This window comes from Pelophylax lessonae (assembly GCF_965119305.1).
Source record: "Pelophylax lessonae genome assembly, chromosome: 6".
In the NCBI taxonomy this organism is placed as follows: domain Eukaryota; kingdom Metazoa; phylum Chordata; class Amphibia; order Anura; family Ranidae; genus Pelophylax; species Pelophylax lessonae.
Genome location: NC_138773.1, coordinates 1,614,792 through 1,637,323, shown reverse-complemented (window position 1 = coordinate 1,637,323; position 22,532 = coordinate 1,614,792). Strand labels below are relative to the sequence as shown.

At 49.7% G+C, this 22,532-nt stretch overlaps 1 protein-coding gene and 1 pseudogene across 2 annotated transcripts in view; one reads left to right on the top strand and one right to left on the bottom strand.

Moving 5' to 3' along the window:
* Positions 1-22,532, top strand: part of ITGAL (integrin subunit alpha L) — a gene marked incomplete at both ends in the record, with an annotated part of 99,806 nt that overhangs the window by 33,562 nt on the left and 43,712 nt on the right. Inside the window, 4 exons of the mRNA XM_082260526.1 lie at positions 7,175-7,242; positions 14,592-14,712; positions 15,868-16,010; positions 17,732-17,869. Of these exons, the coding sequence (XP_082116652.1) occupies positions 7,175-7,242; positions 14,592-14,712; positions 15,868-16,010; positions 17,732-17,869 (470 nt within the window). The remainder of the gene's footprint in view (positions 1-7,174; positions 7,243-14,591; positions 14,713-15,867; positions 16,011-17,731; positions 17,870-22,532) is intronic.
* LOC309559143 lies at positions 18,358-18,982 on the bottom strand (annotated as a pseudogene). The gene has a single exon. The product of its transcript is annotated as an uncharacterized misc_RNA (transcript).

Below are 22,532 nucleotides of genomic sequence, written 5' to 3'. Positions count from 1 at the left end.
GGAGAATGTATTAGAGAGGCCAGCCTGTGAAGGAGAATCAGGGGTTGTATGGGTGAGGCCCAGCCTGTGTTGCAGGAATAAGAAGTGTAAAGGAAATGTCTGCACTGTGGTGGGGAATGGGGTGGCGTGATGGTGAGGCCTGGTCTGTGGTGGGGAATGGAGTGGCGTGATGGTGAGGCCTGGTCTGTGGTGGGGAATGGAGTGGCGTGATGGTGAGGCCTGGTCTGTGGTGGGAATGGGATGGTGTGATGGTGAGGCCTGGTCTGTGGTGGAGGAATGGGGTGGTGTGATGGTGAGGCCTGGTCTGTGGTGGGGAATGGGGTGGTGTGATGGTGAGGCCTGGTCTGTGGTGGGGAATGGAGTGGCGTGATGGTGAGGCCTGGTCTGTGGTGGGGAATGGAGTGGCGTGATGGTGAGGCCTGGTCTGTGGTGGGGAATGGGGTGGTGTGATGGTGAGGCCTGGTCTGTGGTGGGGAATGGGGTGGTGTGATGGTGAGGCCTGGTCTGTGGTGGGGAATGGAGTGGCGTGATGGTGAGGCCTGGTCTGTGGTGGGGAATGGGGTGGCTTGATGGTGAGGCCTGGTCTGTGGTGGGGAATGGGGTGGCTTGATGGTGAGGCCTGGTCTGTGGTGGGGAATGGGGTGGTGTGATGGTGAGGCCTGGTCTGTGGTGGGGAATGGGGTGGCGTGATGGTGAGGCCTGGTCTGTGGTGGGGAATGGAGTGGCGTGATGGTGAGGCCTGGTCTGTGGTGGGGAATGGAGTGGCGTGATGGTGAGGCCTGGTCTGTGGTGGGGAATGGGGTGGTGTGATGGTGAGGCCTGGTCTGTGGTGGGGAATGGGGTGGTGTGATGGTGAGGCCTGGTCTGTGGTGGGGAATGGGGTGGTGTGATGGTGAGGCCTGGTCTGTGGTGGGGAATGGAGTGGCGTGATGGTGAGGCCTGGTCTGTGGTGGGGAATGGGGTGGCTTGATGGTGAGGCCTGGTCTGTGGTGGGGAATGGGGTGGCTTGATGGTGAGGCCTGGTCTGTGGTGGGGAATGGGGTGGTGTGATGGTGAGGCCTGGTCTGTGGTGGGAATGGGATGGTGTGATGGTGAGGCCTGGTCTGTGGTGGGAATGGGATGGTGTGATGGTGAGGCCTGGTCTGTGGTGGGGAATGGGGTGGCGTGATGCTGAGGCCTGGTCTGTGGTGGAGGAATGGGATGGTGTGATGGTGAGGCCTGGTTTGTGGTGGGGAATGGGGTGGTGTGATGGTGAGGCCTGGTCTGTGGTGGAGGAATGGGGTGGTGTGATGGTGAGGCCTGGTCTGTGGTGGAGGAATGGGATGGTGTGATGGTGAGGCCTGGTTTGTGGTGGGGAATGGGGTGGCGTGATGCTGAGGCCTGGTCTGTGGTGGAGGAATGGGATGGTGTGATGGTGAGGCCTGGTTTGTGGTGGGGAATGGGGTGGTGTGATGGTGAGGCCTGGTCTGTGGTGGGGAATGGGGTGGTGTGATGGTGAGGCCTGGTCTGTGGTGGGGAATGGGGTGGTGTGATGGTGAGGCCTGGTCTGTGGTGGGGAATAGGGTGGCGTGATGGTGAGGCCTGGTCTGTGGTGGGGAATGTGGTGGCGTGATGTTGAGGCCTGGTCTGTGGTGGGGAATGGAGTGGCGTGATGGTGAGGCCTGGTCTGTGGTGGGAATGGGATGGTGTGATGGTGAGGCCTGGTCTGTGGTGGGGAATGGGGTGGTGTGATGATGAGGTCTGGTCTGTGGTGGAGGAATGGGGTGGCGTGATGCTGAGGCCTGGTCTGTGGTGGGGAATGGGGTGGCGTGATGCTGAGGCCTGGTCTGTGGTGGGGAATGGGGTGGCGTGATGGTGAGGCATGGTCTGTGGTGGGGAATGGGGTGGTGTGATGGTGAGGCCTGGTCTGTGGTGGGGAATGGGGTGGTGTGATGGTGAGGCCTGGTCTGTGGTGGGGAATGGAGTGGGCGTGATGGTGAGGCCTGGTCTGTGGTGGAGGAATGGGGTGGCGTGATGGTGAGGCCTGGTCTGTGGTGGGGAATGGGGTGGTGTGATGGTGAGGCCTGGTTTGTGGTGGGGAATGGGGTGGCGTGATGGTGAGGCCTGGTCTGTGGTGGGGAATGGGATGGTGTGATGGTGAGGCCTGGTCTGTGGTGGGGAATGGGGTGGTGTGATGGTGAGGCCTGGTCTGTGGTGGAGGAATGGGGTGGCGTGATGGTGAGGCCTGGTCTGTGGTGGGGAATGGAGTGGCGTGATGGTGAGGCCTGGTCTGTGGTGGGGAATGGGGTGGCGTGATGCTGAGGCCTGGTCTGTGGTGAGGAATGGGGTGGCGTGATGGTGAGGCATGGTCTGTGGTGGGGAATGGGGTGGAGTGATGGTGAGGCCTGGTCTGTGGTGGGGAATGGGGTGGTGTGATGGTGAGGCCTGGTCTGTGGTGGGGAATGGGGTGGCGTGATGGTGAGGCCTGGTCTGTGGTGGGGAATGGGGTGGTGTGATGGTGAGGCCTGGTCTGTGGTGGGGAATGGGGTGGTGTGATGATGAGGCCTGGTCTGTGGTGGGGAATGGGGTGGTGTGATGGTGAGGCCTGGTCTGTGGTGGGGAATGGGGTGGTGTGATGGTGAGGCCTGGTCTGTGGTGGGGAATGGGGTGGTGTGATGGTGAGGCCTGGTCTGTGGTGGGGAATGGAGTGGCGTGATGGTGAGGCCTGGTCTGTGGTGGGGAATGGAGTGGCGTGATGGTGAGGCCTGGTCTGTGGTGGGGAATGGGGTGGTGTGATGGTGAGGCCTGGTCTGTGGTGAGGAATGGGGTGGTGTGATGGTGAGGCCTGGTCTGTGGTGGGGAATGGGGTGGTGTGATGGTGAGGCCTGGTCTGTGGTGGGGAATGGAGTGGCGTGATGGTGAGGCCTGGTCTGTGGTGGGGAATGGGGTGGCTTGATGGTGAGGCCTGGTCTGTGGTGGGGAATGGGGTGGCTTGATGGTGAGGCCTGGTCTGTGGTGGGGAATGGGGTGGTGTGATGGTGAGGCCTGGTCTGTGGTGGGGAATGGGGTGGCGTGATGGTGAGGCCTGGTCTGTGGTGGGGAATGGAGTGGCGTGATGGTGAGGCCTGGTCTGTGGTGGGGAATGGAGTGGCGTGATGGTGAGGCCTGGTCTGTGGTGGGGAATGGGGTGGTGTGATGGTGAGGCCTGGTCTGTGGTGGGGAATGGGGTGGTGTGATGGTGAGGCCTGGTCTGTGGTGGGGAATGGGGTGGTGTGATGGTGAGGCCTGGTCTGTGGTGGGGAATGGAGTGGCGTGATGGTGAGGCCTGGTCTGTGGTGGGGAATGGGGTGGCTTGATGGTGAGGCCTGGTCTGTGGTGGGGAATGGGGTGGCTTGATGGTGAGGCCTGGTCTGTGGTGGGGAATGGGGTGGTGTGATGGTGAGGCCTGGTCTGTGGTGGGAATGGGATGGTGTGATGGTGAGGCCTGGTCTGTGGTGGAGGAATGGGATGGTGTGATGGTGAGGCCTGGTTTGTGGTGGGGAATGGGGTGGCGTGATGCTGAGGCCTGGTCTGTGGTGGAGGAATGGGATGGTGTGATGGTGAGGCCTGGTTTGTGGTGGGGAATGGGGTGGTGTGATGGTGAGGCCTGGTCTGTGGTGGGGAATGGGGTGGTGTGATGGTGAGGCCTGGTCTGTGGTGGGGAATGGGGTGGTGTGATGATGAGGCCTGGTCTGTGGTGGAGGAATGGGGTGGTGTGATGGTGAGGCCTGGTCTGTGGTGGGGAATGGGGTGGTGTGATGATGAGGCCTGGTCTGTGGTGGGGAATGGGGTGGTGTGATGATGAGGCCTGGTCTGTGGTGGAGGAATGGGGTTGTGTGATGGTGAGGCCTGGTCTGTGGTGGGGAATGGGGTGGCGTGATGGTGAGGCCTGGTCTGTGGTGGAGGAATGGGGTGGCGTGATGCTGAGGCCTGGTCTGTGGTGGGGAATGGGGTGGCGTGATGCTGAGGCCTGGTCTGTGGTGGGGAATGGGGTGGCGTGATGGTGAGGCATGGTCTGTGGTGGGGAATGGGGTGGTGTGATGGTGAGGCCTGGTCTGTGGTGGGGAATGGGGTGGTGTGATGGTGAGGCCTGGTCTGTGGTGGGGAATGGAGTGGGCGTGATGGTGAGGCCTGGTCTGTGGTGGAGGAATGGGGTGGCGTGATGGTGAGGCCTGGTCTGTGGTGGGGAATGGGGTGGTGTGATGGTGAGGCCTGGTTTGTGGTGGGGAATGGGGTGGCGTGATGGTGAGGCCTGGTCTGTGGTGGGGAATGGGATGGTGTGATGGTGAGGCCTGGTCTGTGGTGGGGAATGGGGTGGTGTGATGGTGAGGCCTGGTCTGTGGTGGAGGAATGGGGTGGCGTGATGGTGAGGCCTGGTCTGTGGTGGGGAATGGAGTGGCGTGATGGTGAGGCCTGGTCTGTGGTGGGGAATGGGGTGGCGTGATGCTGAGGCCTGGTCTGTGGTGGGGAATGGGGTGGCGTGATGGTGAGGCATGGTCTGTGGTGGGGAATGGGGTGGTGTGATGGTGAGGCCTGGTCTGTGGTGGGGAATGGGGTGGTGTGATGGTGAGGCCTGGTCTGTGGTGGGGAATGGGGTGGCGTGATGGTGAGGCCTGGTCTGTGGTGGGGAATGGGGTGGTGTGATGGTGAGGCCTGGTCTGTGGTGGGGAATGGGGTGGTGTGATGATGAGGCCTGGTCTGTGGTGGGGAATGGGGTGGCGTGATGGTGAGGCCTGGTCTGTGGTGGGGAATGGAGTGGCGTGATGGTGAGGCCTGGTCTGTGGTGGGAATGGGATGGTGTGATGGTGAGGCCTGGTCTGTGGTGCAGGAATGGGGTGGCGTGATGGTGAGGCCTGGTCTGTGGTGGGGAATGGGGTGGTGTGATGGTGAGGCCTGGTCTGTGGTGGGGAATGGGGTGGTGTGATGGTGAGGCCTGGTCTGTGGTGGGGAATGGGGTGGTGTGATGGTGAGGCCTGGTCTGTGGTGGAGGAATGGGGTGGTGTGATGGTGAGGCCTGGTCTGTGGTGGGGAATGGGGTGGTGTGATGATGAGGCCTGGTCTGTGGTGGGGAATGGGGTGGTGTGATGGTGAGGCCTGGTCTGTGGTGGGGAATGGGGTGGCGTGATGGTGAGGCCTGGTCTGTGGTGGGGAATGGGGTGGCGTGATGGTGAGGCCTGGTCTGTGGTGGGGAATGGGGTGGTGTGATGGTGAGGCCTGGTCTGTGGTGGGGAATGGGGTGGTGTGATGGTGAGGCCTGGTCTGTGGTGGGGAATGGGGTGGTGTGATGATGAGGCCTGGTCTGTGGTGGAGGAATGGGGTGGCGTGATGCTGAGGCCTGGTCTGTGGTGGGGAATGGGGTGGCGTGATGCTGAGGCCTGGTCTGTGGTGAGGAAGCGGGTGGCGTGATGGTGAGGCATGGTCTGTGGTGGGGAATGGGGTGGTGTGATGGTGAGGCCTGGTCTAGGTGGGGAATGGGGTGGCGTGATGGTGAGGCCTGGTCTGTGGTGGGGAATGGGGTGGCGTGATGGTGAGGCCTGGTCTGTGGTGGGGAATGGGGTGGCGTGACGATGAGGCCTGGTCTGTGGTGGGGAATGGGGTGGCGTGATGGTGAGGCCTGGTCTGTGGTAGGGAATGGGGTGGCGTGATGATGAGGCCTGGTCTGTGGTGGGGAATGGGGTGGCGTGATGATGAGGCCTGGTCTGTGGTGGGGAATGGGGTGGCGTGATGGTGAGGCCTGGTCTGTGGTGGGGAATGGGGTGGCGTGATGGTGAGGCCTGGTCTGTGGTGGGGAATGGGGTGGCGTGATGATGAGGCCTGGTCTGTGGTGGGGAATGGGGTGGTGTGATGGTGAGGCCTGGTCTGTGGTGGGGAATGGGGTGGCGTGATGATGAGGCCTGGTCTGTGGTGGAGGAATGGGGTGGCGTGATGCTGAGGCCTGGTCTGTGGTGGGGAATGGAGTGGCGTGATGGTGAGGCCTGGCCTGTGGTGGGGAATGGAGTGGCGTGATGGTGAGGCCTGGTCTGTGGTGGGGAATGGGGTGGTGTGATGGTGAGGCCTGGTTTGTGGTGGGGAATGGGGTGGCGTGATGGTGAGGCCTGGTCTGTGGTGGGGAATGGGGTGGTGTGATGGTGAGGCCTGGTCTGTGGTGGGGAATGGGGTGGCGTGATGGTGAGGCCTGGTTTGTGGTGGGGAATGGGGTGGCGTGATGGTGAGGCCTGGTCTGTGGTGGGGAATGGGGTGGTGTGATGGTGAGGCCTGGTCTGTGGTGGGGAATGGGGTGGTGTGATGGTGAGGCCTGGTCTGTGGTGGGGAATGGGGTGGCGTGATGGTGAGGCCTGGTCTGTGGTGGGGAATAGTGTGGCGTGATGATGAGGCCTGGTTTGTGGTGGGGAATGGGGTGGTGTGATGGTGAGGCCTGGTTTGTGGTGGGGAATGGGGTGGTGTGATGGTGAGGCCTGGTTTGTGGTGGGGAATGGGGTGGCGTGATGGTGAGGCCTGGTCTGTGGTGGGGAATGGGGTGGCGTGATGGTGAGGCCTGGTCTGTGGTGGGGAATGGGGTGGCGTGATGGTGAGGCCTGGTCTGTGGTGGGGAATGGGGTGGCGTGATGATGAGGCCTGGTCTGTGGTGGAGGAATGGGATGGTGCGATGGTGAGGCCTGGTCTGTGGTGGGGAATGGGGTGGTGTGATGGTGAGGCCTGGTCTGTGGTGGGGAATGGGGTGGTGTGATGGTGAGGCCTGGTTTGTGGTGGGGAATGGGGTGGCGTGATGGTGAGGCCTGGTTTGTGGTGGGGAATGGGGTGGCGTGATGGTGAGGCCCGGTCTGTGGTGGGGGATTGGGAGATGTAATTGATGAGGTCCGGTCTGTGGTGGGGGATTGGGAGATGTAATTGATGAGGTCCGGTCTGTGGTACAGAATTTGGGGATAGCCTGGAGGAGGGGGTGTATGATGGCGATGCACACTAAGTGAACTGCACCCTATTGCCCTAAAAGCCATACTCTAGAACAAGCCCTGAGTTATGGGTTCAATGAGTTGGGAATCCATGATTTTTAGTGAACTGTTTGAGTAGCAATGGGCAGATGGAAGCTGTGAAGAATTACGATGTATGACTCCATGTTCTATGGGTAGATGACTGATAACCTCTTTTATTTCCCCAGTATCAGCTCAAGGAACCAGTTTCTACCGAGAACTTTCATCTGCAGGTCTCAGCATGGCACTGACACAGGTGGGTTTGAAAGAAATACATAATTACATAGTTAGTGAGGTTGAAAAAAGACATCAGTCCATCCAGTTCAACCTATGATGTGTGTGTTTGATGTTAACCGTACATTGTATACCCCTGTATGTTGTACATTGTATACCCCTGTATGTTGTACATTGTATACCCCTGTATGTTGTACATTGTATACCCCCTGTATGTTGTACATTGTATACCCCTGTATGTTGTACATTGTATACCCATGTATGTTGTACATTGTATACCCCCTGTATGTTGTACATTGTATACCCCTGTATGTTGTACATTGTATACCCCCTGTATGTTGTACATTGTATACCCCCTGTATGTTGTACATTGTATACCCCTGTATGTTGTACATTGTATACCCCTGTATGTTGTACATTGTATACCCCCTGTATGTTGTACATTGTATACCCCTGTATGTTGTACATTGTATACCCCTGTATGTTGTACATTGTATACCCCCTGTATGTTGTACATTGTATACCCCCTGTATGTTGTACATTGTATACCCCTGTATGTTGTACATTGTATACCCCTGTATGTTGTACATTGTATACCCCTGTATGTTGTACATTGTATACCCCTGTATGTTGTACATTGTATACCCCTGTATATTGTACATTGTATACCCCTGTATGTTGTACATTGTATACCCCTGTATGTTGTACATTGTATACCCCTGTATGTTGTACATTGTATACCCCTGTATATTGTACATTGTATACCCCTGTATGTTGTACATTGTATACCCCTGTATGTTGTACATTGTATACCCCCTGTATGTTGTACATTGTATACCCCTGTATGTTGTACATTGTATACCCCTGTATGTTGTACATTGTATACCCCCTGTATGTTGTACATTGTATACCCCTGTATGTTGCACATTGTATACCCCTGTATGTTGTACATTGTATACCCCCCCTGTATGTTGTACATTGTATACCCCTGTATGTTGTACATTGTGTACCCCCTGTATGTTGTACATTGTATACCCCTGTATGTTGTACATTGTATACCCCTGTATGTTGTACATTGTATACCCCCTGTATGTTGTACATTGTATACCCCCTGTATGTTGTACATTGTATACCCCTGTATGTTGTACATTGTATACCCCTGTATGTTGTACATTGTATACCCCCTGTATGTTGTACATTGTATACCCCTGTATGTTGTACATTGTATACCCCTGTATGTTGTACATTGTATACCCCCTGTATGTTGTACATTGTATACCCCCTGTATGTTGTACATTGTATACCCCTGTATGTTGTACATTGTATACCCCTGTATGTTGTACATTGTATACCCCTGTATGTTGTACATTGTATACCCCTGTATGTTGTACATTGTATACCCCTGTATATTGTACATTGTATACCCCTGTATGTTGTACATTGTATACCCCTGTATGTTGTACATTGTATACCCCTGTATATTGTACATTGTATACCCCTGTATGTTGTACATTGTATACCCCTGTATGTTGTACATTGTATACCCCCTGTATGTTGTACATTGTATACCCCTGTATGTTGTACATTGTATACCCCTGTATGTTGTACATTGTATACCCCCTGTATGTTGTACATTGTATACCCCTGTATGTTGCACATTGTATACCCCTGTATGTTGTACATTGTATACCCCCCCTGTATGTTGTACATTGTATACCCCTGTATGTTGTACATTGTGTACCCCCTGTATGTTGTACATTGTATACCCCTGTATGTTGTACATTGTATACCCCTGTATGTTGTACATTGTATACCCCTGTATGTTGTACATTGTATACCCCCTGTATGTTGTACATTGTATACCCCTGTATGTTGTACATTGTATACCCCTGTATGTTGTACATTGTATACCCCTGTATGTTGTACATTGTATACCCCCTGTATGTTGTACATTGTATACCCCTGTATGTTGTACATTGTATACCACCCCTGTATGTTGTACATTGTATACCCCCCTGTATGTTGTACATTGTATATCCCTGTATGTTGTACATTGTGTACCCCCTGTATGTTGTACATTGTATACCCCTGTATGTTGTACATTGTATACCCCTGTATGTTGTACATTGTATACCCCCTGTATGTTGTACATTGTATACCCCTGTATGTTGTACATTGTATACCCCTGTATGTTGTACATTGTATACCCCTGTATGTTGTACATTGTATGCCCCCGTATGTTGTACATTGTATACCCCTGTATGTTGTACATTGTATACCCCTGTATGTTGTACATTGTATACCCCCTGTATGTTGTACATTGTATACCCCTGTATGTTGTACATTGTATACCCCTGTATGTTGTACATTGTATACCCATGTATGTTGTACATTGTATACCCCCTGTATGTTGTATATTGTATACCCCCTGTATGTTGTATATTGTATACCCCTGTATGTTGTACATTGTATACCCCCTGTATGTTGTATATTGTATACCCCTGTATGTTGTACATTGTATACCCCTGTATATTGTACATTGTATACCCCTGTATGTTGTACATTGTATACCCCTGTATGTTGTACATTGTATACCCCTGTATATTGTACATTGTATACCCCTGTATGTTGTACATTGTATACCCCTGTATGTTGTACATTGTATACCCCCTGTATGTTGTACATTGTATACCCCTGTATGTTGTACATTGTATACCCCTGTATGTTGTACATTGTATACCCCCTGTATGTTGTACATTGTATACCCCTGTATGTTGCACATTGTATACCCCTGTATGTTGTACATTGTATACCCCCCCTGTATGTTGTACATTGTATACCCCTGTATGTTGTATATTGTGTACCCCCTGTATGTTGTACATTGTATACCCCTGTATGTTGTACATTGCATACCCCTGTATGTTGTACATTGTATACCCCTGTATGTTGTACATTGTATACCCCCTGTATGTTGTACATTGTATACCCCTGTATGTTGTACATTGTATACCCCTGTATGTTGTACATTGTATACCCCTGTATGTTGTACATTGTATACCCCCTGTATGTTGTACATTGTATACCCCTGTATGTTGTACATTGTATACCACCCCTGTATGTTGTACATTGTATACCCCCCTGTATGTTGTACATTGTATACCCCTGTATGTTGTACATTGTGTACCCCCTGTATGTTGTACATTGTATACCCCTGTATGTTGTACATTGTATACCCCTGTATGTTGTACATTGTATACCCCCTGTATGTTGTACATTGTATACCCCTGTATGTTGTACATTGTATACCCCTGTATGTTGTACATTGTATACCCCTGTATGTTGTACATTGTATGCCCCCGTATGTTGTACATTGTATACCCCTGTATGTTGTACATTGTATACCCCTGTATGTTGTACATTGTATACCCCCTGTATGTTGTACATTGTATACCCCTGTATGTTGTACATTGTATACCCCTGTATGTTGTACATTGTATACCCCCCTGTATGTTGTACATTGTATACCCCCCCTGTATGTTGTACATTGTATACCTCTGTATGTTGTACATTGTGTACCCCCTGTATGTTGTACATTGTATACCCCTGTATGTTGTACATTGTATACCCCTGTATGTTGTACATTGTATACCCCCTGTATGTTGTACATTGTATACCCCTGTATGTTGTACATTGTATACCCCTGTATGTTGTACATTGTATACCCCTGTATGTTGTACATTGTATACCTCTGTATGTTGTACATTGTATACCCCCTGTATGTTGTACATTGTATACCCCCTGTATGTTGTACATTGTATACCCCTGTATGTTGTACATTGTATACCCCTGTATGTTGTACATTGTATACCCCCTGTATGTTGTACATTGTATACCCCTGTATGTTGTACATTGTATACCTCTGTATGTTGTACATTGTATACCCCTGTATGTTGTACATTGTATACCTCTGTATGTTGTACATTGTATACCCCTGTATGTTGTACATTGTATACCCCTGTATGTTGTACATTGTATACCCCCTGTATGTTGTACATTGTATACCCCCTGTATGTTGTACATTGTATACCCCTATATGTTGTACATTGTATACCCCCTGTATGTTGTACATTGTACACCCCTGTATGTTGTACATTGTATACCCCCTGTATGTTGTACATTGTATACCCCTGTATGTTGTACATTGTATACCCCTGTATGTTGTACATTGTATACCCCCTGTATGTTTTACATTTTATACCCCTGTATGTTGTACATTGTATACCCCCTGTATGTTGTACATTGTATACCCCCTGTATGTTGTGGTCTTTAAGGTGAAACTATCGATGCTCCCTGCTGATACGACTGCTTGTGGAAGAGAATTCCACATCCTTACCGCTCTGACAGTGAAGAACCCCCTGCGTATTTTAAGGTTAAACCGCCTTTCCTCTAGTTTTAGTGAGTGCCAGTACAATATTTGTAAATTGATATCATATCCAGTGGTGTATTTTGGTTTTGTGCTGCCCTAGGCAAGAGAGAGAGAGAGAGGGGGGGGGGTGAGAGAGAAAGAGAGATTGCGTGAGAGAAAGAGAGGGTGAGAGAGAGAGAGAGAGAGGGGGTGGGTGAGTGGGAGAGTGGGGATGAGAGAGAAAGAGAGATTGCGTGAGAGAGAGGGGGTGAGAGAGAGAGAGAGAGGGGGGGTGGGTGAGAGAGAGAGAGGGGGGGGTGAGTGAGAGAGAGAGGGGGGTGAGAGAGAGGGGGGGTGAGTGAGAGAGAGAGGGGGGTGAGAGAGAGGGGGGGGTGAGAGAGAAAGAGAGATTGCGTGAGAGAGAGGGGGTGAGAGAGAGGGGGGGTGGATGAGAGAGAGAGAGGGGGTGAAAGAGGGGGGGTGAGAGAGAGAGAGAGGGGGGTGGGTGAGAGAGAGGGGGGGTGAGAGAGAGGGGGGTGGGTGAGAGAGAGAGAGGGTGGGTGAGAGAGAGAGGGAGGGGGGTGAGTAAGTGAGAGAGAGAGGAGGGGGTGAGAGAGAGAGGGGGGTGTGATAGAGGGGGTGAGTGAGAGAGAGAGGGGTTGAGAGAGAGAAAGGGGAATGAGAAAGAGAGAGAGGGGGTGAGAGAGAAAGAGAGATTGCGTGAGAGAGAGGGGGTGAGAGAGAGAGAGAGAGGGTACGTGAGAGAGAGAGAGAGAGAGAGGGGGGATGAGAGGGGGTGAGTGAGAGAGAGGGGGTGAGTGAGAGAGAGAGGGGGGTGAGAGAGAGAGGGGGTGAGTGAGAGAGAGAGGGGGGGTGAGTGAGAGAGAGAGGAGGGGGTGAGAGAGAGAGGGGGGTGTGATAGAGGGGATGAGAGAGAAATGGGTGAGAGAGGAGGGGTTGAGAGAGAGAGGGGGATGAGAAAGAGAGAGGGGGGTGACAGAGAAAGAGAGAGGGGGTGAGAGAGAGAGAGGGTGGGTGAGAGAGAGATAGTGAGAGAGAGAGGGGGTGAGTGAGAGAAAGAGGAGGGGGGTGAGAGAGAGGGGGTGTGATAGAGGGGGTGAGTGAGAGAGAGAGAGAGAGAGAGGGGGGTGAGTGAGAGAGAGAGAGAGAGAGGGGGGTGATTGAGGGGGTGAGAGAGAGAGAGAGAGAGAGGGGGGTGAGAGAGGGGGTGAGAGAGAGAGAGAGAGAGAGAGAGAGAGGGGGGTGAGAGAGGCGGCTCCAATAGTCTCAGGTGGAGGGGGGGGGCTTTTTTGCTGCCCCCCCTGCAAAGTGCTGCCCTAGGCCTGGGCCTTGTTGGCCTAGGCCAAAATACGGCACTGATCATATCCCCCCTCAATCGTCTCTTCTCCAGAGAGAATAAGTTCAGTGCTTGTAGTCTTTCCTCATAGCTGATGTCCTCCATTCCCCTAATTATTTTTGTTGCCCTTCTCTGGACTCTTTCCAGGACTCAACCAAATGCTGGTTGGGTTTCCATTACTGTATGTGGGCCGGTATCAGGTGGCCAATTTGAAGGGAGGAAATTATTTTTTGCAGTCTCTGTACACATGGTAAATCTGACAGATATTCTCACTCTGGTTGGATTGTATCCCAATCATTAGAGATCTTGTCTGGTTGGATTACGTCCTCTTAAACCTCGTACACACGCAACGAATTTCCGCCGACCGGTCGTCTGTCTTTTGTCCAGAGTGGTGTCTGTTGGTTGGAATGTACCTAGACTGCACACAAATTTTCCCGCATGACAAAATTCTACTTCAGAAGTGATGTCATGTGATAGGAGTGATGTCATGTGATAGGAGTGATGTCATGTGATAGAAGTGATGTCATGTGATAGAAGTGATGTCATGTGATAGAAGTGATGTCATGTGATAGAAGTGATGTCATGTGATAGAAGTGATGTCATGTGATAGGAGTGATGTCATGTGATAGAAGTGATGTCATGTGATAGGAGTGATGTCATGTGATAGAAGTGATGTCATGTGATAGGAGTGATGTCATGTGATAGAAGTGATGTCATGTGATAGGAGTGATGTCATGTGATAGAAGTGATGTCATGTGATAGAAGTGATGTCATGTGATAGGAGTGATGTCATGTGATAGGAGTGATGTCATGTGATAGAAGTGATGTCATGTGATAGAAGTGATGTCATGTGATAGAAGTGATGTCATGTGATAGGAGTGATGTCATGTGATAGAAGTGATGTCATGTGATAGGAGTGATGTCATGTGATAGAAGTGATGTCATGTGGTAGGAGTGATGTCATGTGATAGAAGTGATGTCATGTGATAGGAGTGATGTCATGTGATAGGAGTGATGTCATGTGATAGAAGTGATGTCATGTGATAGGAGTGATGTCATGTGATAGAAGTGATGTCATGTGATAGGAGTGATGTCATGTGATAGGAGTGATGTCATGTGATAGGAGTGATGTCATGTGATAGGAGTGATGTCATGTGATAGGAGTGATGTCATGTGATAGAAGTGATGTCATGTGATAGAAGTGATGTCATGTGATAGAAGTGATGTCATGTGATAGAAGTGATGTCATGTGTTGGATTGCTTTCTTTGTGTTTTTTCTTCTCTGAGCATGCCCAGTCTTGCTCATAAGATTTTTCCCTGTGGAAATCTGTACTGACTGCACAAAAATCGGCCGTTGTGTTGACGGCCAACAAAAATGTTATAGCCTGCACACCAGGATTTTTTCGGCCGAAAAGTTGTCGGTTGTCGGAATCATCATACTAACAAGCCGAAAATCGGCAGATCGGACGTTGGACGAAAATTCACGGCCAATTTTCGACGCGTGTGTACGAGGCTTAAGTCACTGTGTATCTGACTATCCTCTTAGCTATTACAGATTATGGTTGTTACAGGTCTGATGGTGTATAGTAGTAAATTCTTTCCATTGCAGGAGCGGCAGATCCTGGGAGACCCCGGTATCTTTGATTGGGCAGGTGGAATGCTCGATATCTCTGAGCCAGAGAAGCTGATTAACATATCTCTCCAGGAGGATGACAAATACGGATATCTGGGTGAGTGATATCAGATGTGTAATGGATTTCATCTATGTGATTAAGGGAGTGACAGAGAAAACTCTGCATAGGTGTGGGGTCACAGGTCACTGGTCTGGTCGGGGTCACAGGTCACTGGTCTGGTCGGGGTCACGGGTCACTGGTCTGGTCAGGGTCACAGGTCACTGGTCTGGTCGGGGTCACAGGCCACTGGGCAGGTCGGGGTCACAGGCCACTGGGCAGGTCGGGGTCACAGGTCACTGGTCTGGTCGGGGTCACAGGTCACTGGTCTGGTCGGGGTCACAGGTCACTGGTCTGGTCGGTGTCACAGGTCACTGGTCTGGTCGGGGTCACTGGTCTGGTCAGGGTCACAGGTCACTGGTCTGGTCAGGGTCACTGGTCTGGTCGGGGTCACAGGTCACTGGTCTGGTCGGGGTCACAGATCACTGGTCTGGTCAGGGTCACAGGTCACTGGTCTGGTCGGGGTCACAGGTCACTGGTCTGGTCGGGGTCACAGGTCACTGGTCTGGTCGGGGTCACTGGTCTGGTCGGGGTCACTGGTCTGGTCGGGGTCACAGGTCACTGGTCTGGTCGGGGTCACAGATCACTGGTCTGGTCGGGGTCACAGGTCACTGGTCTGGTCGGGGTCACAGGTCACTGGTCTGGTCGGGGTCACAGGTCACTGGTCTGGTCGGGGTCACAGGTCACTGGTCTGGTCGGGGTCACAGGTCACTGGTCTGGTCGGGGTCACAGGTCACTGGTCTGGTCAGGGTCACAGGTCACTGGTCTGGTCAGGGTCACTGGTCTGGTCGGGGGCACAGGTCACTGGTCTGGTCGGGGTCACAGGTCACTGGTCTGATCGGGGGGTCACAGGTCACTGGTCTGGTCGGGGTCACAGGTCACTGGTCTGATCGGGGGGTCACAGGTCACTGGTCTGGTCAGGGTCACAGGTCACTGGTCTGGTCGGGGTCACAGGTCTGGTCGGGGTCACTGGTCTGGGGTCAGCCTATTGTCTTTCCAATCACACAATTTTGTGAACAGGAGGCTGCTGGCAGAAGGATAGCATTGGAGATCCTCCAGATATTCAGCTGTATTCTCCTCTACCAGATCACACAAAACACTTGTGAGACTTGTGACTTCCAGCCGTGTTCTCTAATATTCTCTGACAATCTGCAGGATACTCTGTAGAAGTTCTGCAGTTCCCAGAGGGGACCTTCTATGTGGCCGGAGCCCCGAGACATCAGTATGTCGGGATTGTGACTGTCTACCGAGAGACACCGGATGGCACAGAGACGATCCAGAAAATCTCAGGAGAGCAGGTGGGGAATGAAGTAATCTGCAACACAAGAGACTGACAGAGAGTCCATAGACGGCTCCATAAGAGACCCTCCTATTATAATATAGACAGGGAGAGACCACACAGAGAGTCCATAGACTGCTCCATAAGAGACCCTCCTATTATACTATAGACAGGGAGAGACTGACAGAGAGTCCATAGACTGCTCCATAAGAGACCCTCCTATTATACTATAGACAGGGAGAGACTGACAGAGAGTCCATAGACTGCTCCATAAGAGACCCTCCTATTATACTATAGACAGGGAGAGACCACACAGAGAGTCCATAGACTGCTCCATAAGAGACCCTCCTATTATACTATAGACAGGGAGAGACCACACAGAGAGTCCATAGACTGCTCCATAAGAGACCCTCCTATTATACTATAGACAGGGAGAGACCACATAGAAAGTACAGAGACTACACAGAGAGTACAGAGACTTCTCCATACAAGAGACCCTCCTATTGCACTATAGACAGGGAGAGACTGCCCAGAGGGTACAGAGACTACACAGAGGGTACAGAGACTACACAGAGGGTACAGAGACTGCCCAGAGGATACAGAGACTGCCCAGAGAGTACAGAGACTGCCCAGAGGGTACAGAGACTGCCCAGAGAGTACAGAGACTGCCCAGAGAGTACAGAGACTGAACAGAGGGTACAGAGACTTCTCCATGCAAGAGGTCCTCCTATTGTACTATAGACAGGGAGAGACTACACAGAGGGTACAGAGACTGCCCAGAGGGTACAGAGACTGCCCAGAGGATACAGAGACTGCCCAGAGAGTACAGAGACTGCCCAGAGGGTACAGAGACTGCCCAGAGGGTACAGAGACTGCACAGAGAGTACAGAGCCTGAACAGAGGGTACAGAGACTGCCCAGAGAGTACAGAGACTACACAGAGGGTACAGAGACTGCACAGAGGGTACAGAGACTGCACAGAGAGTACAGAGACTGCCCAGAGGGTACAAAGACTGCCCGGAGGGTACAGAGACTGAACAGGGGGTACAGAGACTGCCCAGAGGGTACAGAGACTGCACAGAGGGTACAGAGACTGCCCAGAGAGTACAGAGACTGCCCAGAGGGTACAGAGACTGCCCAGAGAGTACAGAGACTGCCCAGAGGGTACAGAGACTGCCCAGAGGGTACAGAGACTGCACAGAGAGTACAGAGCCTGAACAGAGGGTACAGAGACTGCCCAGAGAGTACAGAGACTACACAGAGGGTACAGAGACTGCACAGAGGGTACAGAGACTGCACAGAGGGTACAGAGACTGCCCAGAGGGTACAGAGACTGCCCAGAGGGTACAGAGACTGAACAGGGGGTACAGAGACTTCTCCATGCAAGAGGTCCTCCTATTGTACTATAGACAGGGAGAGACTACACAGAGAGTACAGAGACTGCCCAGAGGGTACAGAGACTGCCCAGAGGGTACAGAGACTGCACAGAGAGTACAGAGACTGAACAGAGGGTACAGAGACTTCTCCATGCAAGAGGTCCTCCTATTGTACTATAGACAGGGAGAGACTACACAGAGGGTACAGAGACTGCCCAGAGGGTACAGAGACTGCCCAGAGGGTACAGAGACTGCACAGAGAGTACAGAGACTGCCCAGAGGGTACAGAGACTGCACAGAGGATACAGACTATATAAATATATAGATGGAGTCATTGGATTTGTATCTTCTCTGTGCTGTGTCAGGTCGGCTCATACTTTGGCGCAGAGATGGAGGTCTGTGACATTGACCAGGACGGTCGCTCAGATGTGGTGCTGATTGCGGCTCCTCATTTCTATGATATTCGAAGGTCTGGACAGGTGTCTGTATATCACTATATTCAGGTGAGACCATATTTTCTTTCCCTTCCTCTTCCCTTTCCTTCCCTTCCTCTTCCCTTCCCCTTCCCTTCCTCTTCCCCTTCCCTTACTCTTCCCTTCCCTTCCTCTTCCATTCTGTTAGATATAACCTTTTGGGGCTAAAACAATGCACAGGCAGACAGTCTGTTGTTTCACTGAACACTGCTTCCTGTTCTGAGCAGGAACTCTTCTTTATTACTCTTTTAGGCATAGACAAAACATGAACTCACAAATGTAACACTGCCATCCAGTGGTCATACAATGTAATAGGCACACAACAATGACATATAGTATTTGTTGCTGATATAATACAAACCTTGTATGCTAACACCCCCACTCAACAACTACTATCTATGTCAATCCCATTTCTGATCTAAGATCCACAAATCTGGTTCTAGCTAGTGGCTTTGTCAAAGCATCAGCAATCATTTTTTCCGACTCACAATACACAAGTACAATCACTTTCTGATCAACTAAGTCATGAATGTAATGATGTCTGACATCGATGTGCTTGGTTCTTCCATTAATTTTCTCACTTGTTGCAAGCTTAATGCAAGCCTGATTGTCCTCAAATAAGACGGTAGGTTCTGATGTTGCTTCTCCAAGATCCTTGAGTAATTGCTGTAACCACACAACTTCTTGACTGGCATAAGCTGCAGATATGTATTCAGCTTCTGTAGAGGACAATGCCACTGACATCTGTTTCTTGCTGGACCATGATATAGGACTGTCTCCCAATTTTAATAAGTAACCACTTGTGGATTTGCGTGTGCTGTGATCACCTGCCCAATCGGAGTCCACATATCCCACGAGGTTTAAACCACCACTTCCTGATAGTTTCAAATTTAAGTCTTTTGTCTGTTTCAGATATCTCATAACTCTTTTGATCGCATTCCAGTCTCTTTGACGTGGTTTATCAACTCGCCTGCAAAGAAGAGACATGCTGGCTGCAATGTCTGGACGTGTAGTGGTTGCAATGTAGAGAAGTGCCCCCACTGCTTGTCTGTATTGTTCATTGGATGTGAGAAGATCATCTTCTCCTTCTAACTTTGGATAGACTGTATCCATAGGTGTGCTTGCTCCTTTCGCCTCTGTCATGTTGAATTGCTGAAGAATAGATTCAATTTTTGCACTCTGATTCAACAGGAAACTTCCATCTTTCTCACGCTGGATGTCAATTCCAAGATAATATGTCACTTCACCTAGGTCTTTAGTTTCAAAGTGCTTGTTGAGTACTCCTGTTAACTTTGCAATTTCATTGTCGTTTTTGTGAGCAATGATCAGGTCATCTACATAAATTAGCAGATACATCCACTCAGTGTCTACTTGTTTAGCATATAGGCACGGATCAGCTTTGCTTCTTGTAAATGCTTCATTTAGTAGAACTTGATTAATCTTCAGGTTCCATGCTCGAGCTGATTGTTTAAGGCCATAAAGAGATTTATTCAACTTGCAGACAAGATGCTCTTGTCCCTTTTTTAAATATCCTTCTGGCTGTGACATGTAAATTTCTTCTTCAATATCACCATTAAGAAAAGCTGTCTTAATATCGTGATGTTTCACAATCATTGTACGCATGGCAGCCACTGTCATTAGTGTTCTGAAAGTACTTTGTTTAGCAACTGGAGCAAAAGTAGCATCATAGTCCTCACCGAACTTCTGTGAGTAACCTTTAGCAACCAGCCTTGCCTTGTACCGACAGACTTTCCCTTCAGAGTTACATTTGGTTTTAAAAACCCATTTGCATCCTATGGCATGTTTACCTTGAGGTAGCTCTGAAAGTGTCCATGTCTGGAGATCTTTGAGTGATGTAATTTCTTCATCAGCGGCTTTATACCATACTTGTTTCTCATGCATTGGCAGTTTCTGCATCTCTTTCCATGAACCTGGTTCAGTTTGAACAGCTCTGCGAGCTATGTAAGATAAACGTTCAGCTGGAACACCTTTATTGATTCTGGTTGATTTTCTGACTGAAGGTTTTTCTGGTTCAGTTTCAGGTTTTGATTCTTCTGCAGTAATTTCTATTTCTGTATCACTTTCCTTATTTTCTTGAGTGACTGATGTTGATTCTTTCTCAGTTTGAAAAGTTTGAGTCTGTTGTTCAAACTTTGAGCACACAGAACTTTCATCAATAATCACACTTCTGCTGACTGTTACTTTGTTCGTGTCTTGATGTAAAATCCTGTATCCTTTTTGAGATTCACTGTACCCCACAAGTACACCTTCTTTTGCACATGCATCCCATTTTGTAAGTTTTTCTTTTGGAATGTGTACATAGGCTTTACTTCCAAAAATTCTGATGTGTCTTAAATCTGGTTTCCTTTTGTTCCACAGTTCATATGGAGTTTTTGTTGTTGCTTTTCCCGGCAAACGATTTTGAAGATAACATGCAGTTGTGATAGCTTCTCCCCAGTATGTAGTTGGCATATCAGCATCAAATAGCATGCTCCTCCCACTTTCACACTGTGCGGTTCATTCTCTCTGCAACTCCATTTTGCTCTGGGTTATATGGAACTGTTGTCTGGAACATAATTCCATGCTTCCTGAGAATGGCTTGTGTTTTACCACTTGTATATTCTGAGCCATTATCTGTTCGTAGTACTCTGGGCATTCTGCCAAAAATATTATTTACTTGAGCGAGATACTCTTCTAATTTCTCTGGCACTTCATCTTTATTGTGAAGTAGAAATACTGTGGTATACCTGGAGTAATCATCAATGAAGGTCAGGAAGTATTTTTTCTTTCCTGGAGTCATAGTTTTCATTGGACCACAAAGATCTGAATGTATTAAGTCCAGAGGTTTTTGGAATTTGCTGTTGGTCTGCTTGGGAAAAGGTGTCCTTGCCATTTTTCCTTTAATACAGCTGGTACAAATCATTATGTGATCACATGGATTAATCTTAATACCACTTGCATAGTTATTCTCAACTATTTTCTTTATTGTATCAGAATTTCTGTGCCCCAATCGTCTGTGCCAAGTGTGGATGCAGTTTGAATGTTTATCCTCTTTGGCTATTTTAACCATTTCACTGCAGTTCAGCTGATACAGTTCATCTATGATTTTAGCCTTTGCAAGCAAGCAATCCCCTTTTGTTATGATACAACTGTCACCCTGAAATGTGACTACATTGCCTTGGTTAGTGAGTTTCTTTACTGACAAAAGGTTGCTTTCAAGATCTGGCACATACAGAACATTCCTCATATGGATCTTTTTAGTGATATCTGGAGAGATAGGACAGTATAGAAAGCCATCTCCTATTCCCACTGATTTCATAAATTGTCCATTAGCTGTAGTTATCCCTTCTGTTTTGCTTTCATCAAGCTGAGTGAAGAAACTTCGGTCATTTGTCATGTGACTTGTAGCACCTGAGTCCACACACCATGCTTGCACAGAGGTGACACCATTTTTGGATCCGAATGCATACTCCTTTGTTTCTATGACATTCTTAGCTTGTTGTAATGCAATTTGTTTTTGCATTCTAGCTTTCCAGATTCTACAATCTGCTTTTAGGTGTCCTGGTTTCTTGCACACAAAGCATTCCCGCTTTTCTAGCTGCACGTTACTGTGTTTATTTTTGATTTTTGTCTTTAAAGCTGTCTCTGAACACACACTCACATTACTCATGCTTTCAGTTTTGCGCTTGTATTCATCCACAAGCTTGCCTTTAACATATTCCAGTGTCAGATCATCATCTGGACGTGCATCTAGTGCTGTGACAAGTGTCTCATAACTTTCAGGAAGTCCACTTAATAACAGTGCTGCAACATGGAAATCTTTTATTTCTTCTCCAATCCCTCTCAGTCTCTCCACCATCTCTAAGGTCTGTCTTATATAGTCCTGCATGTCCTGGTCTTTCTGTAGCTTAGTCTGATAGAGCTTTCTGATTAAATACAGTTTATTGCTGAGATTAACTCTTTCATGTGCTTTCTGTAACTCTTCCCACATGTCTTTAGCAGTCTGACAGTTACATATATGTATGATTTGATCATCATCTATGCACAGGGAGATTGTGCTCTGTGCTTTCTGATCTCTGTCTAACCACTCCTCTGTGGGCTGTGCAGGTCTTGATTCATTTATACATTTCCACGTACCTTCTCTTATAAGCAGCATTTTCATCTTGAATTTCCAAGATTGGTAGTTCTGATTTGTCAGATTTGCAATGGAGAACTTTGCTGAGGGGATGGCAGCAGCCATTTCTGCTGTTTGTCTTTCTGTTGCTGTCTCCTGTACTCACTTGCTTTAGCTCACTGTATCTGGCTATATCCAGGGGTAATCTGTATTATATCCTGGCCTTCTGTAACTTGTCCTGGGCCCATAACCTGTTAGATATAACCTTTTGGGGCTAAAACAATGCACAGAGCAGACAGTCTGTTGTTTCACTGAACACTGCTTCCTGTTCTGAGCAGGAACTCTTCTTTATTACTCTTTGAGGCATAGACAAAACATGAACTCACAAATGTAACACTGCCATCCAGTGGTCATACAATGTAATAGGCACACAACAATGACATATAGTATTTGTTGCTGATTAAATACAAACCTTGTATGCTAACACATTCCCTTCCCTTCCTCTTCCCTTCCCTTCCTCTTCCATTCCCTTCCCTTCCATTCCCTTCCCTTCCTCTTCCATTCCCTTCCTCTTCCCTT